The sequence below is a fragment of the Oryctolagus cuniculus genome, chromosome 13, assembly GCF_051225735.1.
Source record: "Oryctolagus cuniculus isolate XC-2025 breed Fujian yellow rabbit chromosome 13, ASM5122573v1, whole genome shotgun sequence".
Classification (NCBI taxonomy): domain Eukaryota; kingdom Metazoa; phylum Chordata; class Mammalia; order Lagomorpha; family Leporidae; genus Oryctolagus; species Oryctolagus cuniculus.
Genome location: NC_142879.1, coordinates 77,993,505 through 78,014,835, shown reverse-complemented (window position 1 = coordinate 78,014,835; position 21,331 = coordinate 77,993,505). Strand labels below are relative to the sequence as shown.

The 21,331-nt window shown below is 46.4% G+C and overlaps 2 protein-coding genes across 10 annotated transcripts in view; one reads left to right on the top strand and one right to left on the bottom strand.

Annotated features, from left to right (window-relative positions):
- LOC100359008 (F-box DNA helicase 1) overlaps positions 1–21,331 on the bottom strand; it is a 92,062-nt gene that overhangs the window by 8,043 nt on the left and 62,688 nt on the right. For 3 of the 6 annotated variants that reach the window (XR_011381591.2, XR_016219790.1, XR_016219791.1), the window contains exon 21: positions 17,134–17,410. Coding sequence is in view for 3 of the 6 variants with exons in the window: in XM_089312379.1 (XP_089168505.1) it covers positions 17,288–17,410 (123 nt within the window). In the remaining 3 variants the exon portion in view is untranslated. Of the gene's footprint in view, positions 1–16,715; positions 17,411–21,331 lie in introns of those variants that run through there. The other 3 variants (XM_089312379.1, XM_089312376.1, XM_089312378.1) reach the window with 1 other exon arrangement.
- LOC127487864 (interleukin-15 receptor subunit alpha) overlaps positions 1–21,331 on the top strand; it is a 40,585-nt gene that overhangs the window by 9,895 nt on the left and 9,359 nt on the right. Inside the window, exons 2-4 of one of the 4 annotated variants that reach the window (XM_051834760.3) lie at positions 16,060–16,254; positions 19,060–19,158; positions 21,059–21,256. In XM_051834760.3, the coding sequence (XP_051690720.3) occupies positions 16,060–16,254; positions 19,060–19,158; positions 21,059–21,256 (492 nt within the window). Of the gene's footprint in view, positions 1–16,059; positions 16,255–19,059; positions 19,159–20,664; positions 20,959–21,058; positions 21,257–21,331 lie in introns of those variants that run through there. The other 3 variants (XM_089312381.1, XM_089312380.1, XM_089312382.1) reach the window with 3 other exon arrangements.

Genomic DNA, 21,331 nt, shown 5'->3' with positions numbered 1-21,331 from the left:
GTGATTAAATGTATTGTCTGCAGTGTAGCTATGAGACAATCTAACTCTGGGAAGGTAACCTGACATGGCCACAGGGGCCGGCTTTGTGGTGTAGCTGAGAAAGCTGCCCCTGGCCATGCCGCACCCCACGTGGGTGCCAGTTTGTATCCCAGATGCTCCACTTCCCATCAGCTCCCTGCTAATGGCCTGGGAAAAGCAGTGGATGGTGGCTCCAGTGCTTGGGCCCCTCATCCACGTGGGAGTCTTGCATGGAGCTCCTGGCTCCCGACTTCGGCCTGGCTCAACTCCGGCCATTGTGCCATCTAGAGAGAGTACCAGCCGATGGACGATCGATCTCTCTCCCTCTCTGTAACTCTGACTTTCAAAATAAATAAATATTTAGGGGCTGGCACTGTGGGTCACTTGGTTAATCCTCCACCTGCAGTGCCGGCATCCCATGTGGGTGCCGGATTCTAGTCCTGGTTGCTCCTCTTCTAGTCCAGCTCTCTGCTGTGGCCCAGGAGGGCAGTGGAGAATGGCCCGGGTGCTTGGGCCCCTGCACCCATGTGGGAGACCAGGCGGAAGTATCTGGCTCTTGGCTTTGGGTCGGCGCAGTGCTGGCTGTGGCGGCCATCTGGGGAACGAACCAACAGAGGGAAGACCTTTCTGTCTCTCTCTCTCACTGTCAATAAATCTCCTGCCAAATAAATAAATAAATTAAGCCTTAAAATAAAAGAATTGAAAACCCAAACACTGGTAGTCCCCAGGTCAGATATCAGTTGGCATCATCTTTCCACAATAAAACCCAGTAAGCACACTCCCTGCCTTACCATGACTTCATGGAATGATTCAGAACAAATCCCTCCAGCTCTGCAGGGCTGTCTGGCTGTCTGAGATGTCCATGCTGGGAAAAGACACCAGTGTGAGGCCTCTGCACTACTTAAGCCCCAAGTTGTGGGGAGAAGCTTAGGTAGTCACCAGTGAAGCTTTTTGTGATATTGTTGGTACTGGGGAACCTAAGGAGGACGCACCCACTAACAGACTCATTGAATTTATCTTGTGGAATCTGCCAGGACCATGGACACCTTCTCTGAAACAGTAACTCCACTCTCTGATGACTCATTATATTTATAGGTTGAGCTGTGAGTGGCCTTCTGGGCTCTAGGTCTTCCTACGTGATGTAAGGGCTCCTCTTCCAGAAACACCCATGCAACTTTCCCAGCCAAACACACTCCTCTGCCACTGCTTGTCCTGCAAAGGGCGGAACCACTCCTCACACAGATGCTCGGATGCTCACATTGCTCCTTTCCTCCACCGTGACCTTCATGCTGAAGGAAATTAATTCTGGAGTGACCAGCCCATGAGGAAGGCACACCCTGGACCCACGGGCCTCAGTGGCCCTCAGATGGAGTGTAAGTGGGTGCAGAGAGAACCTTGTAGCTCAGAAGGCCTGAGTGGAGGAGAGGGGACGGTACTGGTTTGTAACCCAGGCCCACTCGTGAGGACTTGGCTCTTGGCCTCCTGGCAGTTTTGCAAAAGCTCCTTGTGATGTGATTCTCACGACCTCCTCCAGGGCCCTGCACGTTTTTAGCATCTCCCTAGATTCCTCTTCCTGTCAGGAGTGTTTGGATCTCTTTTCCTTCAGTTCTTGCATCAGAGAAGCTAATTCCTCCACCAGCCTCGTGCTGCCCTCCTCACTTCTCTGTAAATATTTGCAAGGCTGGGAGTACATGAAGACCCTGTATCTACCCTGGTGTTCCCTAAGGTTGACAGAATGGCTGCATGTTTCATTTTAGCAGCACTGACCTTGTTGATAAGTTGCCATTCCTCCTTAGTGAAGCCAAGGTTTTTTCCTGTTATTTTTCTCAACATAAAGCCAACTTCTTCTTTTTTTTTTTTTTACTATTATTTTTGACAGGCAGAGTGGACAGTGAGAGAGAGAGACAGAGAGAAAGGTCTTCCTTTGCCGTCGGTTCACCCTCCAGTGGCCGCCGCGGCCGGCGCACTGTGCTGAAGCCAACTTCTAACAGACATAACAAGGCTGAGCAAAAATAAGACACCCACGAATAAACCAAAGACAAGCACTTCAGGGTCTTCCCCCGGAAGCTGTAGAAAATGAACTGTAGACTCAGGTTATTGGACAGTAGCTGCACAATCAGCTCCTTCAGCTTCTCAAAGTTCAGCCCATCACAGCCCCACCATGGGGCTCTCTGCTCAGTAACTGTGGATCCAGTAGCCACAACAAAGCCTGGGGACGTTCCAACATTTGTACAGAACCCAGCTGGCACCTGGCATTGTGCATTGGTCAGCTGTGTGGTTGGTAGTAGACTTGAGAAATTGAAGACGTTTGCCTCCATTGTTACATAATGATCTTCCTTATTTGCCTCCTTTCTTATGCTATTTTATCAAGATAAAATTTAAATATACTGAAATGTGCCCATGATGTTTATGATCTTAACACATTTCAAAGTTTTATACCTCTCTAGATCACCCAACACCCTCTCAATGTGAATTATATCTATTAATTCTATCTGCTACCCCTGTAAGTTCATCAGTAGCCTCTCACCCGCACAGTATGCTGCTCTGTTTTGATTTCTAGTAACATATATAATTTTCACCAGTTCCTGAACCTCAGAGAGTGGAACAGATTATAGTGTGTTCTTTGGTGTTTGACTTTTGTACAAAATAGTGCTTTTGATATATGTTCATGTTTTTTCTTTTCATAAGCTATTCACTCTGCTTATGTCTGAGCAATGTGACATTGTATGAATGTATCACAAACCATTGAAGAACATTTGTATTGGTTCCCATGTAGGCAGGTAAGAATAGTAGGTAATCAGCAACAGTTAGAAAGGGGGAACCGGTTCTGGTGTTCATCAGCACCGTAGGGTAACCAAAGCCTACAATAATGTATGACATATTTCAAACTAACTAGAAGAGTCCAGAAGCTTCCAGCACTAAAAATGACAAAACGGGAGGTAGAGATGCTGATTATTCTGATTTGATCATCGTACATTGAGCTGTAGTGCTGTACTTCATACACACGCATAAATATGTGTCAAACAATTACTTAAGGGCAGGTGTTTGGCACAGTCGTCAAGTTGCCACTTGGGACACACGCGTCCCCTATCGAGGTGCCTGGTTCAGTACTAGCTCCCCTGCTTCTGATCCAGTTTCCTGTTAATGCATACCATGGGAGACAGCAGATGACGGTTCAAGTACTTGGAAGCCTGTCACCTATGGGGAAGACCTGGATTGAGTGCTGGGCTCCTGGCTTCAGCCTGGCCCAGCCCTATGTGTTGTGGACATTTGGAGAGTGAACTAGTAGTTGGAAGATATCTCTCTGTTGGTTTGTCTGCCTTTCAAATACAATTAGAATAAATAAATAAAAATTTAAACTATTTAAAGAGAATAAAGGGGCTGGAGGTGTTGTGTCACAACAAATTAAACTGCTGCCTGTGACACTGGCAACTCATGTGACCTCCATTTTGAGTCCTAGTTGTTCCATGTCTGATCCAGTTCCCTGCTGATTTCACCTGGGAAAGCAGTGGTAGATGGTCCAAGTACTTGGGTCCCTGCCACCCACATAAGAGACCCAGATGGAGTTCCAGGCTCCTTGTTTGGGCCTGGCCTAGCCCTGGCCATGGAACCATTTGAGGCATGAACCAACAGATGCAAGATCACTGTCTTTCCCTCTTTCTGTAACTGTGCCTTTCAAATAAATAAAAATACATATTAAAGAAACAATAAAGATATTGTGGATATCCAAAAAAATACTAGGAGTAAGCAACAGTAATTTGAAATAAAACTATCATTTGTATTAGCATAAACAGCTGAAATAGTTAGAGACACTTTTGACAAAAGATCTCCAATGCTGATATGCTGAAAATTATAAACATTTCTGAGAGAAATTGCAAATTTACATAAATCAAGAGAGAGACTGTGCCTTTGGGTATTGAGAAGATTCAATATTAGTAAGATGTTGGTTTTCCCCTAAACTTTTTTTTTTAAACTTTTATTTAATGAATATAGATTTCCAAAGTACAGCTTATGGACTACATTGGCTCCCCCCCGCCCGCCGCGATGACTTCCCTCCCACCCGCAACCTTCCCCTTTCCCGCTCTCTCTCCCCTTCCATTCATATCAAGATTCATTTTCAATTTTCTATATATACAGAAGATCAGTTTAGTATACATTAAGTAAAGATTTCAACAGTTTGCACCCACATAGAAACACAAAGTGAAATATACTGTTTGAGTACTCGTTATAGCATTAAATCTCAATGTACAGCACATTAAGGACAGAGATCCTACATGAGGAGTAAGTGCACAGTGACTCCTGTTGTTGACTTTACAAATCGACACTCCTGTTTATGGCATCAGTAATCTCCCTATGCTCCAGTCATGAGTTGCCAAGGCTATGGAAGCCTTTTGAGTTCTCCGATTCTTATCTTATTTAGACGAGGTCATAGTCAAAGTGGAAGTTCTCTCCTCCCTTCAGAGAAAGGTACCTCCTTCTTTGAAGACCTGTTCTTTCCACTGGGATCTCACTCACAGAGATCTTTCATTTAGTTGTTGTTGTTGTTGTTGTTGTTTTTGCCAGAGTGTCTTGGCTTTCCATGCCTGAAATACTCTCATGGGCTTTTCAGCCAGATCCGAATGTCTTTAGGGCTGATTCTGAGGCCAGAGTGCTGTTTAGGACATCTGACATTCTATGAGTCTGCTGTGTATCTCACTTCCCATGTTGGATCGCTCTCCCCTTTATTTATTCTATAGGTTAGTATTAGCAGGCACTAGATTTGTTTATGTGATCCCTTTGACTCTTAGTCCTTTCATTATGATCGATTCTGAACTGAAATTGATCACTTGGTTTTCCCTTAAACTTAATGTAAATTTAATGCAATTCCAATAAAAATTTCAGTAGGCTTTTTCCTTTTTTTCAGAATTAATAAATTGATTCTAATATTCAGTAAAGGACATAGAAGGCTAAATTTATTTTTGTTTTTAAACTTTATTTTTGTTTTTAAGATTTATTTATTTATTTGAAAGGCAGAGTTACAGAGAGGCATAGGCAGAGAGAGAGAGAAAGGTGTTCATCCACTGGTTCACTCTCCAAATGGCCACAATGGCCACAGCTGCACTGATCTGAAGCCAGGAGCCAGGAGCTTCTTCTGGTTCTCTCATGCAGGTGCAGGGGGCCAAGCACTTGGGCCATCTTCCACTGCTTTCCCAGCCCATAGCAGAGAGCTGCATCAGAAGTGGAGCAGCCAGGACTCAAACCAGCATCCATATGGGATGCCAGCACTGCAGGTGGCAGCTTTACCTGCTATGCCACAGCGCTGACCCCAAGAAGACTAAACTGTGAAAGCAGTTAACAAAGTAAGAAGATTTACACTGACTTAGATACTTATCATGAAGCTACAGTAAGCAAACAGCAGGGTATTGGTGTCAAGAGACACAGACAAATAGATTTATGGCATAAGGATGCATCCAGACATAAATTCACACTGCTTGGTGGGTCTCAGGGTCCTATAGAAAAAGCTCATGGAGATCTACCAGTGCTAGAAGAGGGCCAAAGAAGTTCTTGCACTAACCTTGCCACTGCCCCTTGCTGAATATACACTGGAGAGGTTGCTGTCATGAAAGGAAGCTTCAAACCTGAGACCCTGACACACAAGATCTGCCTGGGACTGGGGCTGGACTAGAGCAATGGAAGCCACTCCCCCTCATTAGCCCCACAGCCCCAGGCAAGTGAACACATTTGTCTGTACCAAGAGAAGGATGAGGTGACTGAGAACGTGGGGAGATACTCTCTCGGTGGCTTGGGCACATAGAAAGAACAAAAGATGGGTGGAGCAGGAATCTTGAGAAAAACCCTCTGACACTGCAGCCCCCACTGTAAGTGCTGGGTAATACTGGAGGAATGTGGAGCCAGTTGTAGGCTGAAGCAACAGCAAAATCCAAACCCAAACACAACTCAATGGGAGACTGGAATGGCTCAGTATCCCACACCATTGCTGTAGCAGCAGTGTCCCCACCAGAATGGTAGCCAGTGGTGGCAGCAGCTGGACAAGCGCTTGACACAGGAAATGGACAGAACACTACCTCTCTGCCAGAGAAGAAGCTTCCGCAACTGGTGCTGGATTGAAGAACAGTCTGAAGTTGGAGATCCCCAACCCCATTAAAAGGATAATGCACACCCCTCACCTAAAAGAAAGGAAGCTGGTTTAGGATCGTTACATTTCAGAAGCAAGAGCAGAGGTCAAGGAATTCAAACAGAGTTATACTAGTGGGTTTGGGATTTTTTTTTTTTTTTGTATGGGTGTAGTTATTGTTTCTTTTGTGAATCTCCCATCATGCCCTTTGGCTGCTGTTCCATTAGGATACTTGGTTGATTTTATAAGAATTCCTTTACATATTAAAAATATTGCAAATATTTTTTTGACATGATTCTTTTACTTCTTTCATTTCATGAGCTTGCATGGTCAATTTTTCCTTATAAGGTTTTTTTTAAAGATTTATTTATATTTTTATTTGAAAGGCAGAGTGACAGAGAAAGGGAGAGACAGAGAGAGATGTCCCATCCAGTGGTTCACTGCCCAAATGCCCACAACAGCTGGAACTGGGCTAGGTAGAAACCAGGAGCCCAGAACTCCAGCTGGGGTCATCTTCCATATGGGTGGCAAGGACCCAAGCAATTGGACCAGCCTCCACTGCCTTCCCTGGCACCTTAGTAAGAACAGAAGAAGCAGAGTAGATTGGACTTGTACCAGCACTGGATATGGGGTGTGGATGTCCCAAGCAGCAGCTCAACCCACTGTTTTTGAGCCACAATGCCTGCCCACCTTTATCATTTTGACTCATTGTGTCCAGGAATGCTTTACCCACCTCAAATTATTATTGACTGAGATATACTCTCCCATGTGCTCATCTCATTCAACAGTGGGTACATTGGGGACTGGAAACAACTCTTCATCTACTTCCTTCTCCCAAGCTTGCCATGGGAATTCCTATATGGGGGAGGGAGATTCCCAGTCTTCTGGTAGAGGAGAAACTTCTCAAGAAGAGACAGAGATCATCAATTTAGAATTAAGAAAGAATGTCCACGTCTGCTTTTCTATAACAAAATATCTGAGAGGGGCCGGAGCTGTGGTGTGGCAGGTGAAGCCACCACCTACAGTGCTGGTGTCCCATGTGGGCACCGGTTCGAGTCCCAGCTGCTCCACTTCCGATCCAGCTCTCTGCTATGGCCTGGGAAAGCAGTAGAGATGGCCCAAGTCCTTGGGCCTCTGCACCCGTGTGGGATACCTGGAAGCTCCTGGCTCCTGGTTTTGGATTGGCACAGCTCTGTCCATTGCAGCCAATTGGGGAGTGAACCAGCAGATGGAAGACCTCTCTCTCTCTCTCTGCCTCTCCTTCTCTCTCTGTATAACTCTTTCAAGTAAAATAAATAAATCTTTAAAAAATATCTTGAGGGTGGGTATTTTATAAAGAAAAGAAATTTATTTTGTTTCTCGGTTTTGGAGGGCCAAGAGCATGGCATTAGCACCAGCTTCTGGTGAGGGAGTCATGGCAGAGAGCATCATGTGGTCTGAGGATATGAGTAACAGAGAGAGGCTGAGAGAGGGAGAGAAAAGGAGGAGGAGGACAGGAAGAAGAGGGAGGGGAAGGGGAAGGACAACAGCCTGGAGAGATAAAGCAAGAAAGTGAGTCAAGAAACTTGAACCCCCTTGTAAGTACCTACTCTCATGGTATCCAGGCCAGTTCTGTAAGACCTAACCTACTCCTCTGAGACAGGCATTAACGCCTTCCAAGGATGGTGCCATCCCAATGACCTAATGACCTCCAGTGCGGTCCCGCAATCTCTCAATGCCATGCCACTGGAGACTAGACCCCTAGCACATGATCCTTTAGGAGACAAATTCTATTCAGATGGTAGCAAGGGGGTATGTGCAGATGGACAGCCAAGCCTTTGTACAAGAGCAGGTTCTCAGAAAAAAAATACTGTGTAATTAAGCACCACATCGTGTGGTAAAACCAAATTCAGGAGGGAGGGGAGTGACCAATGAACCTGTGAGGAGTCAGGGAGGGAAGGAGCCTGAGAGTGGAGCTGGCCCAGGACTGGAGTGAGTAGTGGCTGACAAGGACCGAGGGGAAAGAACCTGGAGCCACAGCACCCAGTGCATTAACAGACTGAGCCTGGGGGAATCACAAACTGAGGGAGAGCCACAGTGTTGGTGTTTGCTGCAGGGTGGCAGTGTGCAGAGGAGGAGAAGAAAAAGAGAAGAGAGGGAGGAGACTTCGCCTGTGTGTGGCCTCTGTCATTCCTCTATTTCCTGCCGTCTGGCAGTCTGATCTGTGCAGGAAGGGAAGGATGGGCTCCGCACCATTTGAGATCCTTGATTGCTGATACTCAGGCAGGCGGTAGACGAACCCTGGATTGTGACCCTCTGAGTTGTTCCCCAGCTTCCTATTCCCTGTGGCCATTGCTCACATAAAGCCTGAGTCATCTTGACTCTGGGCATCGCCCTTCAGTTTCTGAAGCGGCTAATCAATAATAGTAATGATGAGGAGGAAAATTCCTTCCATTTGAGCCACAGTTCACAAAGTGCAATCTGCAGTCAGTGAAGCCTTGAGACCTCAAGGCCGACTTGTGAATTACTGAGTTCGCTTCCTTCCTAAGGAAACTGGAATTCAGTGTGAGTGAGTGGCTTGCCCAGCCACTCAGCTTTGAATGCCACGCTCAGGACTCTGTGCTTAAACCTCCATGCGTTCCATTCACTTATTCCCTTACTCTTTTATTTAACAGAAGCCACTGATTGGTTTGTGGATGGACCAGATAAACTATCATGTCCCATGTGCATTGATTCTGAGTACTTGTGCAGCAACAATAAAGCTGTTCTATCTGTCTGTCTGAGGTCCCACTTCACTGTTTTGTTTGATGAGAAAGAAGGAGGAGGGCAGAGGTTTGCCTCATTCATGATTTTATTCTGACAGTCACCATGGTTGAGCTCACTTTTCCCCAGCAATAATAAGAGATCGGGGTGGACACTATTCTCTGCAAAAAGGCCATGTGCACATTCAAGTACCCACATACCACATTTACAAACACATATACACACACACACAAAGTGATTACATATGGATAGCCCCAACCCCAAATCAACTCCAACATCATTAGGTATAATTTCTAATCTTCCCTTCCCTTTCTATGGTTGAAAATTCTTCCTTCAACTGTAGGAAACTTGAACTTGATGGCTTCTGTAGATTATCAAGAAGAAAAGGAGAGATAACAACGACTTTAGACCTTTACCCTCAAACAACCTGGATGGACTTGGGAAGAAAGTCTACAGACTAAGAGCAGTCATTGCTTACTTAGTGTCTGGCCAAGGCTCACTTTCACTTGAAAACATTGTATCTCAACGTGTACTCAGCAAACACAGTTGCTGTAAATTTTTTCCTATTCAACATGGAAAGAGTATTGTTTCTTTAACTAAATATGCATGCAATCACAATAATACCTGACAGAAGGGCTGAGGAGCTGAGGAGCTGAGCTTGGTAGTACTTGCCCTGCATCTAAGATGGACATTTATTGAAATGCGTAAGCATTGATCGATTTATTTGAAAGGCAGCGTTACAGAGAAGCAGAGAGAGAGAGAGATTGGTCAGTCATCCACCAGCTGGTTCCCTCCCCAGATGACCGCAACAGCCAGAGCTGTGCCAATCCGAAGCCAGGAGCTTCTTCTGGGTCTCCCACGTGGGTGCAGGGGCCATTCTCCACCGCTTTCCCAGGCCAAGTTGCTGACAAATGTCTTGAATCTGAAAGCAGCACACAACTGTGAAGACTGAAAAAAGGTGACCCAGGAGAGAGGAGCAGATGCAGAGCATAAATTAAGATCTATTGGCAAAATTGAGCTTGAGGGCTAGATCATGAATAAAACTGTTTTGAAAGAGATTCAGGCAAAGTACTATTCAAAGATTGGGTGGAAAAGAGAAAGAAAGGAGAAAGAGAGAAGACTAAATGCTAGGTTTCTTTTCTAAGGGAACATTCAAATTACCTTTCTGATAGGAATTAGTAGTTTAAGAAAACTAGTAAGTTAAAAAAATTATTTTATGGGGCCGGCGCTGCAGCTCACTAGGCTAATCCTCTGCCTGCGGCACCGGCACCCTGGGTTCTAGTCCTGGTCCAGGCGCCAGATTCTGTCCCGGTTGCTCCTCTTCCAGGCCAGCTCTCTGCTGTGGCGCGGGAAGGCAGTGGAGGATGGCCCAGGTCCTTGGGCCCTGCACCCACATGGGAGACCAGGAGGAAGCACCTGGCTCATGGCTTCGGATCAGCGCGGTGCGCTGGCCGCAGCAGCCATTGGGGGTGAACCAACGGAAAACGAAGACCTTTCTCTCTGTCTCTCTCTCTCTCACTGTCCCCTCTGCCTGTCCAAAAAAAATTATTTTATGATCTCATTTCAAAGTAAATTAGTAGTCTATTGTATAGCATGGTGCCTAGAGTTAATAACAGTGTATTTGCGTATTTGATAATACCTAAGGGGCTGTTGCTGTGGTGTAGCGGGTAAATCTGCCGCCTGCAGATCCAGCATCCCATATGGGCCCAGTTCGAGTCCTGGCTGCTCCTTTTCTGATCCAGCCCTCTGCTATGGCCTGGGAAAGCAGTAGAAGATGGCTCAAGTCTTTGGGTCCCTGCACCTGCGTGGGAAACCCAGATGAAGCTCCTGGATCCTGGCTTCAACTTGGCCTAGGCCTAGCCATTACAGCCATCTGGAGAGTGAACCAATGGATGGAAGATCTTTCTACCTCTGTCTCTCCCTCTGTCTGTAACTCTACTCTGACTTTCAGATAAACAAATAAATCTTTACAAACAAAAACGAAAGTGAAACAACGCATTTTTCTCTCCCGAGACCAGGTAAATCAAGGTAAAACCTACAGTGAGCGACCCACTGAGCTGTTGTGGTTTAGGTGGGTTCAGGTGTGAGGCATGCCAAATGCCCCCCTCCAACCCTCTCCCCATCCACGGAGCTGAAAGAGAGCAAGTGAGGACATTTGAAATCAGAGGGGGAAATTTGACAGCTGACCTGTGGGTGGCTGGCCTGTTGGAAGGCTGCCAGGCACCTTTCAGGTTGTTCCAGCCAAGTCCTGAAGTCACGTGTGGCTCATGCCGATTCTGACCAGCGACCCAATGGGGGTCATGGTATAAGGCACGAGCGAAAACCCAGCAGTCAGGTGAATAAACGTCCCAGTGATTGTGGAGTTTGTCCTTGGGCATCCAGACCTAAGCCAGCAGCTGGGGAATGTTTGAATCCAGAGATTGCTCCAGGGAGGAGAAGTTGGGCCACAATGAGGCAGAGGTTCAGGCTTTCTGACCGAGAGGGGCCAAACAGAGGAAGCAGATGAGAAGGGAGAAAGGAAGCTGCTGGGGAGGCTCCATGGCCAGCCAACGCGGACTCCAGATGTTGCACAACCAAGAGAGGGTTCAGATGGCTGGAAATCAGGCACGGGGTAGTTTGGGTAAATCCAACAATCTGGTTTATGGGAAGTATGCAGAAGAAATCAGCAACCCCAACACACACAGCGGAGAGAGAGAGGACACTTCCCAGAACAGATGGAGATCCCCATTCCTGGGCTCTGGAATCTTCACCATGGCAGGCCGGGCAGTGAATGATCACTGGATTTCCCATGATGCATCCCCTTCCAGGTCCCTGCACACCTTTTAATCTGGAAACGTAGCCAGCTCACCTCCTCCATTTGGGAGTCGTGTGTTCATGGGACTCTCAGGTCATTACAGGCTCAAATTTCCAGATGAGGATGGCCTGGTTTCTAGCACATTCCAGACTCAGCCAGGAAAGCTGAGAGCCAGGGTCTGCTGCCCAGCTGACACCAGCGTCATGCTCACTGGCCGCTACACCAGCAGTTTACCTGCAGATAATCCAGCTGCTAAACCAATGGTCTACTTGCAGCTACACTGAGTGTCTTAGACAGAGGTGCCCCAGGAATGAAACCCATGAAAATGCTCAGGTGGGACACCAGGACACTGGTTTAACCATTCAGTGTCATATCGGAGAAAATCTTGGGGTGAAAAGCTTGTTGAAATCTTTCAATTTCTAATTAGAAGGAGGAGTCGTTTTTAACCCAGTTTTATGGGTCAAAGAAAACTTCAGTTGTTCTGGCTCTGGCTACTTTGGACAACATTCTCCTGATAAAACTGATCTTACTTTTCACGCTGTGTGCATTCCATCCTGTCTCCAGTTGTCTGCAAGTGACTTGTGGGTTATGTTCTGGAGCATGACCAGATCCTACCCAATGGCCCTGCACATTTTTTGGCCTTTTTTTTTTATCTGAACAGCTGTAACTGGCTCAGAAAAAGGCAAGAACTCCTAATTCAAGGATCTTCTGCATTTCTCACATTTATTTGACAATAAACACCCACTGTTAGCATAATTTATTCCTGTGTTGCCCTAGGCCTAACCAAGGTTTCTGACCTCCTGTGGGAAGATAACCTAAAATCGACTCTAGCTTTTATTATTATTATTATGAAGTAGTTAGAATACTTAGAACCGTCTTAACATACAGATGGCTGAACCACAGCCCTTCCTCTTCAGTATGGTCCTTCCTTTCATTTGTAGCTGGTGGTCACCCAGCCTGGTCCAAATTAGCACCAACATCTATTCTGTCTGGTCAGTCTGAAAGGGACACTGGTAAACATTTTGATTTTTACTCCATAATGAATTCATGTATAAAAAAGGGTAATAAATACACAGGTACAAATCAGACGGAGAAGCAGAGTTTACAGGGAGGGCATTTGGTATGGTGGTTAAAACACTGCTTAGGGTGCCCGTACCCCATCTTAGAGTGCCTGGGTTTGGGTCCTGACTCCAGCTGCCTGCTAAGGTGCACACTGGGAGGCACCAGTGATGACTCAAGTAGTTGAGTCCGTGCCACCCATTTGGGTGCTCAGATTCAGTTCCAAGATTCTGGTGTTGGCCTTGCCCAGCGCCCACTGTTGTGGCTATTTGGAGAGTGAACAAGCAATGGAAATTCTATCTGTCTCTCTTCTTTTTGAGTAAATAAAATATGTAAATTGACAAAAATGAAAAGAAACAGGGCATTACAAAAACTCCCAAATGCATTTTCAATAGGCAAAGTGTTTGTACCATTGAAAAATTCAAAGGTAAAAAGGCCTCCATTTATCTTTCTTTCTCAGCTGCCTTGGCCCTATTGCTGAGTTTCTTGTGTATCCTTTCAGAGACTTTATGTACAGACCAAAAAAAAAAAAAAAAAAAAAAAACCTTATGTATAGGTTTTATTTCTCCTTTATTCTCTGCTAGTAGCATACAGTACACGGCATTCTGCTTTTCTTTTAAGCTTAACTGTGTATTGGTGGTCTCTCCACTTCAATGCTCAAAGGGTTTTCTTAGTGTGTTTTGCAAAGCTAGGTGGTACATCATTGTGAGTTTGTACTGTAATCTGCTTGATGAGTCACCTCCTGACTACATACAAGGTTATTTACAGATACTGGATACGATAATGAATAACTTTGTACATACTCACTTCACAAATATGCCAGCGTATCTGTAAATTAGATTCTTATAAATAGACTTGCTAGTTTACAGGGTGTGTCACAACAATGTTTCACAAGTATGCAGATAAATCTGTATGACAGAGTCATAGAAGTAGAACTGTCAGGTCAGAAAGCAGGTGCATCTGTAATCTCTATAAAGAGATTGAAGATATGGCCTCAGTAGGGTTGTGCAAGCCATATGAACATAATAGATTACCAGCATAGTATATGACTGAACTTTTAGCTCTTTTGACAGCTGATAAGTGATATCTCATATAGTTTTTATTTTACATTTCCTTCATTTTTTAAAATATATTTTTTTGAAAGGCAGAGTTCCAGAGAGACTGAGGGAGAAAAACCTTCCATCTGCTAATTCACTCCCCAAATGGCCACAATGCCCAGAGCTGGGACAGGCTGAAGCCAGAAGACAGGAGCTTCTTCCAGGTCTTCCACATGGGTACAGGTGCCTAAGCACTTGGACCATCTTCTGGTGCTTTCCCAGGCAGATTGGCAGGGAGCTGGATTAGCAGTGGAGCACCTGGGACTTGACCCAGCATCCATATGGGATGTCAGCTCCACAGCTTTACCCACTACAACTCAGCACTGGCCCCCACATTTCTTTGATTATGAATGAGGTTGAACAGATTTTTATATATTTATAAGGGCTGCTATCTGCTGTGAATGTCCTGTTTATATCTTTTTATGCTTTCCTATGGGATTAGTGGACTTTATACTGATTTTTAAGAGCTCTTAACATATGAGAAGAATTAGCCTTATGGAAGTACACTATGAGATGTAATTTTTTTTTGTCATTTGGTCATTTGTCTTTAACTTAGGTTGGATTTTGATATGCAGAAAGGTTTTCATTTTTATGTGGGCTGTATCACTCTTGGTCTCCTGTACACTGTTCTAGATCTGTGCTGATTGACTATGCAATTGGTTTTACCTACAAAGGCAATGATTTGTTTAAAGGCTATCTAGAGCATAAATGAGCACTTTTTCTAGAAAGGACTGGGCAATGAATAAATATTTCATTTTAGACTTTAAAATCAGTTCACCACATCTGCTCTGCCACTGCAGTGTGAAAGCTGGCATCAACACGACTTAAATGAATGAATGAGGCCGTGTGCCAGTAAAACTTGATTTACAAAAATAGGTTAGCAGGCAGGGTTGGCCCATGGGCCATTGTTTGCATAGAGGCCACTAGGAGTCCTTTCCTGGCCGGTGCAGCCACTGTGTTTGGCCTCTTCTGTGGTCTCCCCACATGAACAGAAAAATGCTTTCAGCTCAGTTCTTTCGTCTGAGTCCCACCCTTCCCACCTGCTATGGCACCAGCGGCTTGCTCAGCAGAGATTATTTTTGGCGGTTTTCCAATCTGGAACCAAATATCCAGGTTCTCGGGCAGCTATAGGCAGCCCATGGATTTTTATGTTTTTCAACTGATGTGGTTAAGCCAAGTGGTGGCCTCTGGCCAGCATCTCAGCTGGTGAATGACTCGGCATTTATACATGTTTTCCAGGCACCAAAAACTCACTGCACAGGAATCTCCCTCCAACACAACCTACTGGTAGCCCCTTCCATACCCGGGGTGGTGCTTGGCCTCAAATACCAATTCCTGCTCATCTCATCTACATGTGAGAAGACCTAACATGTGTTGCATCAATGAGAAAAATAGTAAAAATCATAGCAGTTATTTGTAGTGGCTAAAGAAAAACTGCTTTTTAACATCAGCTACAATGGAGTTTTCTGGCATCAGATAGAACCTCATCTTAAACAAGCATGGGCCAACAACCTTGGTTTGAAATGTTGGTTGCCACCTCTCCTTTTAAGAACTAAGGGAAATGCTCGTGCCATAAGCTGGGAAGGAGGGTTGGCGATAGTAACCAGCCAGGAGGGTGGCTGTGGGTTGTGTAGGGGGGACGGATAGTGAGTAGCACAGGGGAAACCCAGACCAGAGTGGCCAGGAGGAAGAGAGCTGGAGAGGTAGATGGGGCCAAATCAGGCAGACTCTCCGAGACTTCTTAAGGATGTCAGTCTTTATCCTACAAATACGAGCAGGGGAAAGCCAGGGAAAGTGATGGTATCAAATATGCATGACAGGTCATGCTGGCTGCCTGGTGCACATGGATTGAAGTCTCCCGGGAGACTGGTCTGGAAGCTCTTCTTGCTCAGCAGGAGGGCCCGGAGGCTTAGTGCAGAGTGGAGAGAGCTGGATGCCTGGGGCGACCCTGAGGATTTGGGGATGGATGGGGACTGGAGGGTGACAGGGAGGGGACGTCACTGGTGACTCTCTTGTCTGTAGCTATGCAGGGTGGCTCCTGGAAGGTCTCTAGACAGTGAGATACCCTTCCAGAACATCTCCTACATGCTTGGATCCTGGGGTTTATCCGGAGGGGCCCCTTGGATAAGCCTTGACCTTGGCTATACTATTATTGACTGTTGGCTGTACCTGGAGATCTGCTCTTGGCAAGCTGAAATCTTTTTATCTGTTCCTTCTCATCTGCACTTCTATAGGTGTCACATGCCCCACGCCCACATCTGTTGAACATGCAGCCATCCGGGTCAAGAGTTACAACTTGAGCTCCAGGGAGCGGTATGTTTGTAACTCAGGTTTCAAGCGTAAAGCCGGGACATCCAGCCTGACGGAGTGTGTGTTTAACAAAACCACAAACATTGCCTACTGGACAACTCCCAATCTCAAGTGCATCAGTAAGTATCCAGTTCCTACACTTGTCCTTCTTCACCCCGCCAAGGCCACACAAAGAGCAGAGGTGCAGTATGGGGCCAGATGAGTCCATCTCAGGGCCAACACACTTCTCTGTGTTGAAGTCGGAGGCTAAACACCAATGGGACACTGAAAAACACCTTCTTCAGTTGTAGACACATGGGAGTTTGGTTCACACAATTCTGGGTTCACAATTGGCTCTGCCATTTCGTACCTGTGAGGTCTCAGGGAAGGCCCTTAATCTCTTGGAGCTCTGGATGGTCTTCTAGGAAATGAACCCCATGTTCACACTGCAGGTTGTATGAGGATTCAGTGGAATTCGGTGGTACATATGAACTGACACTACTGTGAATGCTTGCTTTGAGATTTATGGAGGAAGGATTTGGGTTACAGAAAGGATACGTGCTTACAAGCACACTTGCTTTCCAGGGAGTCCCCCCCCCCCCCCCAAGGAAGGAGACTGCAGGGAAACTATTGCTGTTTTTCCCATTACTGCTCAGTCCCAAGGACTGGAACAGACCTGTGCAGCAATGTTTCCCTTAGCTTAGTCACTGTGTATGGTATCTGACAGTTCTCAAGTTTTCCCCTAAAACAGTCTACAACTGGACAGACATGCTAAAAGAAGCCAAATGCTGTTGAGGTGGAAGCCACTAGGTGCTATTTCCATGAATACTAAGCTCCACTTCTACTCCTCCCTTCCCGCCTCTAGAAAAGTAAAGATTGACCCATGCCCTGACTTAATGAGTCTTGGCTCTGTCTAGCAGTGAGCTAGATGCTTTCTCAAATTTGTATAACATTGGCGAGCATTCTGAACTCCTGTATGGGGCAGGGGCTGGGAGGGGACTGTCCCATAGCGAACTCACTCTGCTGGAGGATTCCTCAAAGAGCCACACTTTCTCATGGGATGTGTAGTGGTAGATAGCCCTTCTCCCCCATCCTTCTCTTCAGAACAGAAGTCACAGGGAAGGGAAGCAGGAAGCCCTTCCACTCATATCAAGGAATCATCCAGCTGAGGAATCAAGCTCCCTGTGGCACTGGGTAGAACTGAATAGAGGAGCCAGGTGAGGCTGGGAATGGCCGGTAACTGTGGGAACCCCGAGCGGATCTCTGACTCTGTCCTGTCCTGGGACCCACTGGAACCTGTAATTCAAGGACAAAAATAAGGGCCTTTCCACTGTAAGGAAAGTTACATTTCCGTAAAGCTCTGTGTCATTTGGGTGAATGAATCTATTAAGGAGTGGAGCTGTAGGCTCTGAACCAGGCAGATGCGAAGGGAAGAAGACACCTTGTAGTCCAGTTAGGTTTCACCTAGTTCAGAGCTTCCTCCATTTTTTTTTTTTTTTACCACCAACTCCCTTCAATCATTGTTTTTCCCAGCCTCTTGTGCTTTGAATGATTTTTTTTTTTTATTTGACAGGTAGAGTTATAGACAGTGAGAGAGAGACAAAGAGAAAGGTCTTCCTTCCGTTGGTTCACTCCCCAATGGCTGCTACGGCCGGAGCTGTGCCAATCCGAAGCCAGGAGCCAGGTGCTTCTTCCTGGTCTCCCATGCGGGTGCAGGGGCCCAAGCACTTGGGCCATCCTCCACTGCCCTCCTGGGCCACAGCAGAGAGCTGGACTGGAAGAGGAGCAACTGGGACTAGAACCCGGCATCCATATAGTTTGCCAGTACTGCAGGCAGAGGATTAACCAAGTGAGCCCCGGCGCAGGCCCCAATTTTCTTCTTTCTTTTCTACTTTTTTTTAAAATGTATTTATTTATTTGAAAGTCAGTTACATAGAGAGTGGAAGATACACACACACACACACACACACACACAGAGAGAAAGAGAGAGATGGATTGTCCCTCTGCTTGTTCACTCCCCAAATGGGTGCAATAGCTGAGGCTGAGCGAGACCAAAGCTAGGAGCCAGGAGCTTTTTCTGGGTCTCCTATATGGGTGCAGGGGTCCAAGCACTTGGGCCATCTTCCACTGCTTTCTTAGGTGCCTCAGCAGGGAGCTACATCAGAAGTGGAGCAGTAGGGACTTGCACTGGCGCCCATATGGGATATCGCCATCACAGGTAGTGGCTTTACCTGCTATGCCCTGGCCCCTGATTTTTCATTCTAAACAAACAGAATCTATTGAGTAATTGTTTACTGTCCCATGAAAATCCAATATTGTAAAACTGAGTTAATATCATTAATACTGTTCCAGCCAAAAATAAATTTGATGCCTTAGTTGTGCATTTTTTTTTTTTTTTTTTGGAAATGCTACAAATAAAGTTTGCTGGGGTTGGTGTTGTGGCATACTGGGTTAAAGCTGCTACCTGTAATGCTGACCTGCCATATGGGTGTCAGTTCAAGTCCCGGCTGTTCTACTTCTGAGCCAGCTCCCTGCTAATGTGCCTGTGGAGGCAGTGGAAGATGGCCAATGGGTCCCTCCACCCACATGGGAGACTCAGAGACAGCTCCTGGCTTCAGGCTTTGATCTGGCCCAGCTCTGGCCATTGTGGCCATTTGGGGAGTGAACCAGCACATGGAAGACCTCTCTCTGTTTTCCTCTCCCTTTCTGTGTATAACTCTGCCTTTCAAACAAATAAAATAAATCTTAAAAAAATAAAGTTTGCTATCTGTCTTTGCATTTGGATTGGAAAACACTGCTGTTTATTTCCTGAACTTTGAATCCAACTTAGGAAGTTAGATATCTCCATTGTATATTTAGGTTTTTAAAATGTATATCCAGTTCTGAAGCCACCCCCAAGTTCCACCCTCAGGATCGTAAATGCCATGTGGTTATCCTCTCTCCAGGAGACCCCTCCCTGACTCACCAAAGGCCAGTGCCACCCTCCACTGTAGTGACGGCAAGGGTGACCCCACAGCCAGAGAGCCCCTCCCCTTCTGGAAAAGGTAGGAACACAGGAAACTTTTTAAAGATTCCCATTCCCTACTACCACCCAGCTCCCCACCCTCGAATCCTGAACATTCATGGACCACTGCTGCTGTTCTGCTGCCAACTTGGGTAACAGAACAGACTCTTTGTTGAGGACAGGAGTCAGAATTTATAGTGGCTCTAATTTTCTTTTTAAAATCAGAGTTGCTTGATGTCTAGATTTCATATGTGCACAATGAATAGTGGTTTAAAACTCACTGTTAATGTAACAAATTATGCTTAGTTGTAGACACTTATCCTTATCACGAACTGGAAACAGCCTGAGATGTGATCTCATTTGTACCACGTTAGCCTGCCACAGTTTTATGGGTGCTGGCAGAAAACATAATACTCCTGGAGAAGAGACAGTGTGGCTCATTTATATGTGGCATAGCAAGCAGCAGGATCATTAGCATGTTTGCATCAATTTCTTTGTTTCTCACAGAAGCAATGTGGATGGGCCTGAATAGATGCCCAGATGTCCAGTGGGTTACACTCTGGGAGGAGAAACCTGGGCTCAGGGAACCCGAATGTTTTATAATTGGGAGCAAACAGAGTCACTTTTGATTTGCCCAATAAATCAGATAATCACCAAGTCACCACTCCTAGCCTTGCATCTGTGTCCCAATCACTTGGTCAGATGTCCTTTGCTGAGACCAAACTGTGCAGCTGGAAGCTCGGCTGTGAGAGAGCAACATTTGATACAGACTGATGTGAGCGCATGCTTGGATGTGAATGCTCGGTCTGGGGGGACTCTAGATGCGGGGGACCCTGGAGTGCTGACAGCTAGAGTAAGGTGAGGGGCATGTGAGGCCGTAACGAAGGGTTAATTGTAGGGGACCTCTCACCACGTAGGTGGCTGGGAGAGGATGGGGACACAGGCTTCAATCACGTGTCAAGAGCATTGTGATGCTTGGCCTCACCAGGTGCTTTGCTCTAAGGCTGTATTTTCTAAGTTCTGTATCTGTCAGGAGACCCAGTTGCCATGGAGACAAGATAGGAAACAGCTATGCCACACCTTACTTAACAGTGTAGGGGCAGCCATCCGCCAAGAAGGGGCAAGGCAGTCTCCCTCCCTGAGACTGAAGCTAAATCAGGATATATCCCTCAAATACACACCACTGAGTTCAGACAAGCCAAATCTCAGGCTTCCCCATATTTCAAAAAGTGTTTGCCAACATGTAATAAAGAAAACCAGAATCTTAGCTTTTTGGCAAACACAGCCCCCTTGTGTGTGTGTGTGTGTGTGTGTGTGTGTGTATTTAAGATTTATTTATTTAACAGAGAGGGCAAGGCAGAGAGAGAGACAGAGACAGAGAGAGAGAGAGAGTGCTAAGAGATCTTTCATCTGCTGGCTCACTCCCCAAATGGCCACAAGGGACAGGGCTGGGCCAGGCCAAAGCCAGGAGCCAGGAGCTGCATCTGGGTCTCCCACATGGGTGCAGCAGCCCAAGCACTTGGGCCACCTTCTTCTGTTTCCCCAGGCATGTTAGCAGGGAGCTGGATCGGAAGTGGAGCATCTGGGACCTGGAACAGGTGCCCATGTGGGATGCAGATGGCGGCTTTACACGCTTACATGCTACGTCACAACGCCAGCCTCCCTTGTGTTTTTGAGCTACGTCTTTGAGCATGTGAATGTCTCCTCTAGGCAGCAAGCTTGAATATGCAGCTCTTTAGGGTTTTTCCTATATATGCACCATGATAAGTAACTGATAAGCCCCATCGCCATGGATGTGTCACCACTGAAGGGGGGCATCATGCTGGGGCAGGGCTGGGGGGTGGGCTCCCTGGAGTGTGTCCTGAGACTCCCCATCTGCTGGAACTCAGAGGACTCCAGTCTAAATATCTGTGTTCTCACCATCTTGAAATCTCCTGCAGGCCCAGCCACATTCTCTCCAGAATCAGACACCACAGTGGCCACAGGGACAGCTATTGTACCAGGCTCCCAGCTGATGCCATCCACGTCACCTTCCACAGGAACCACAGGGGTAGGCAGTCATAAGTCCTCCCAAGCCCCATCTCAGACAACAACAAAGACCTTGGAACCCACGCCCTCCACCTCCCACGAGACAACAGGTTAGCACTAGCTTTGCATGGCGACAGGCCGGTTCCCCACATCCTGCTTCTGAGATTTGGGTAGGGATCTTGCAC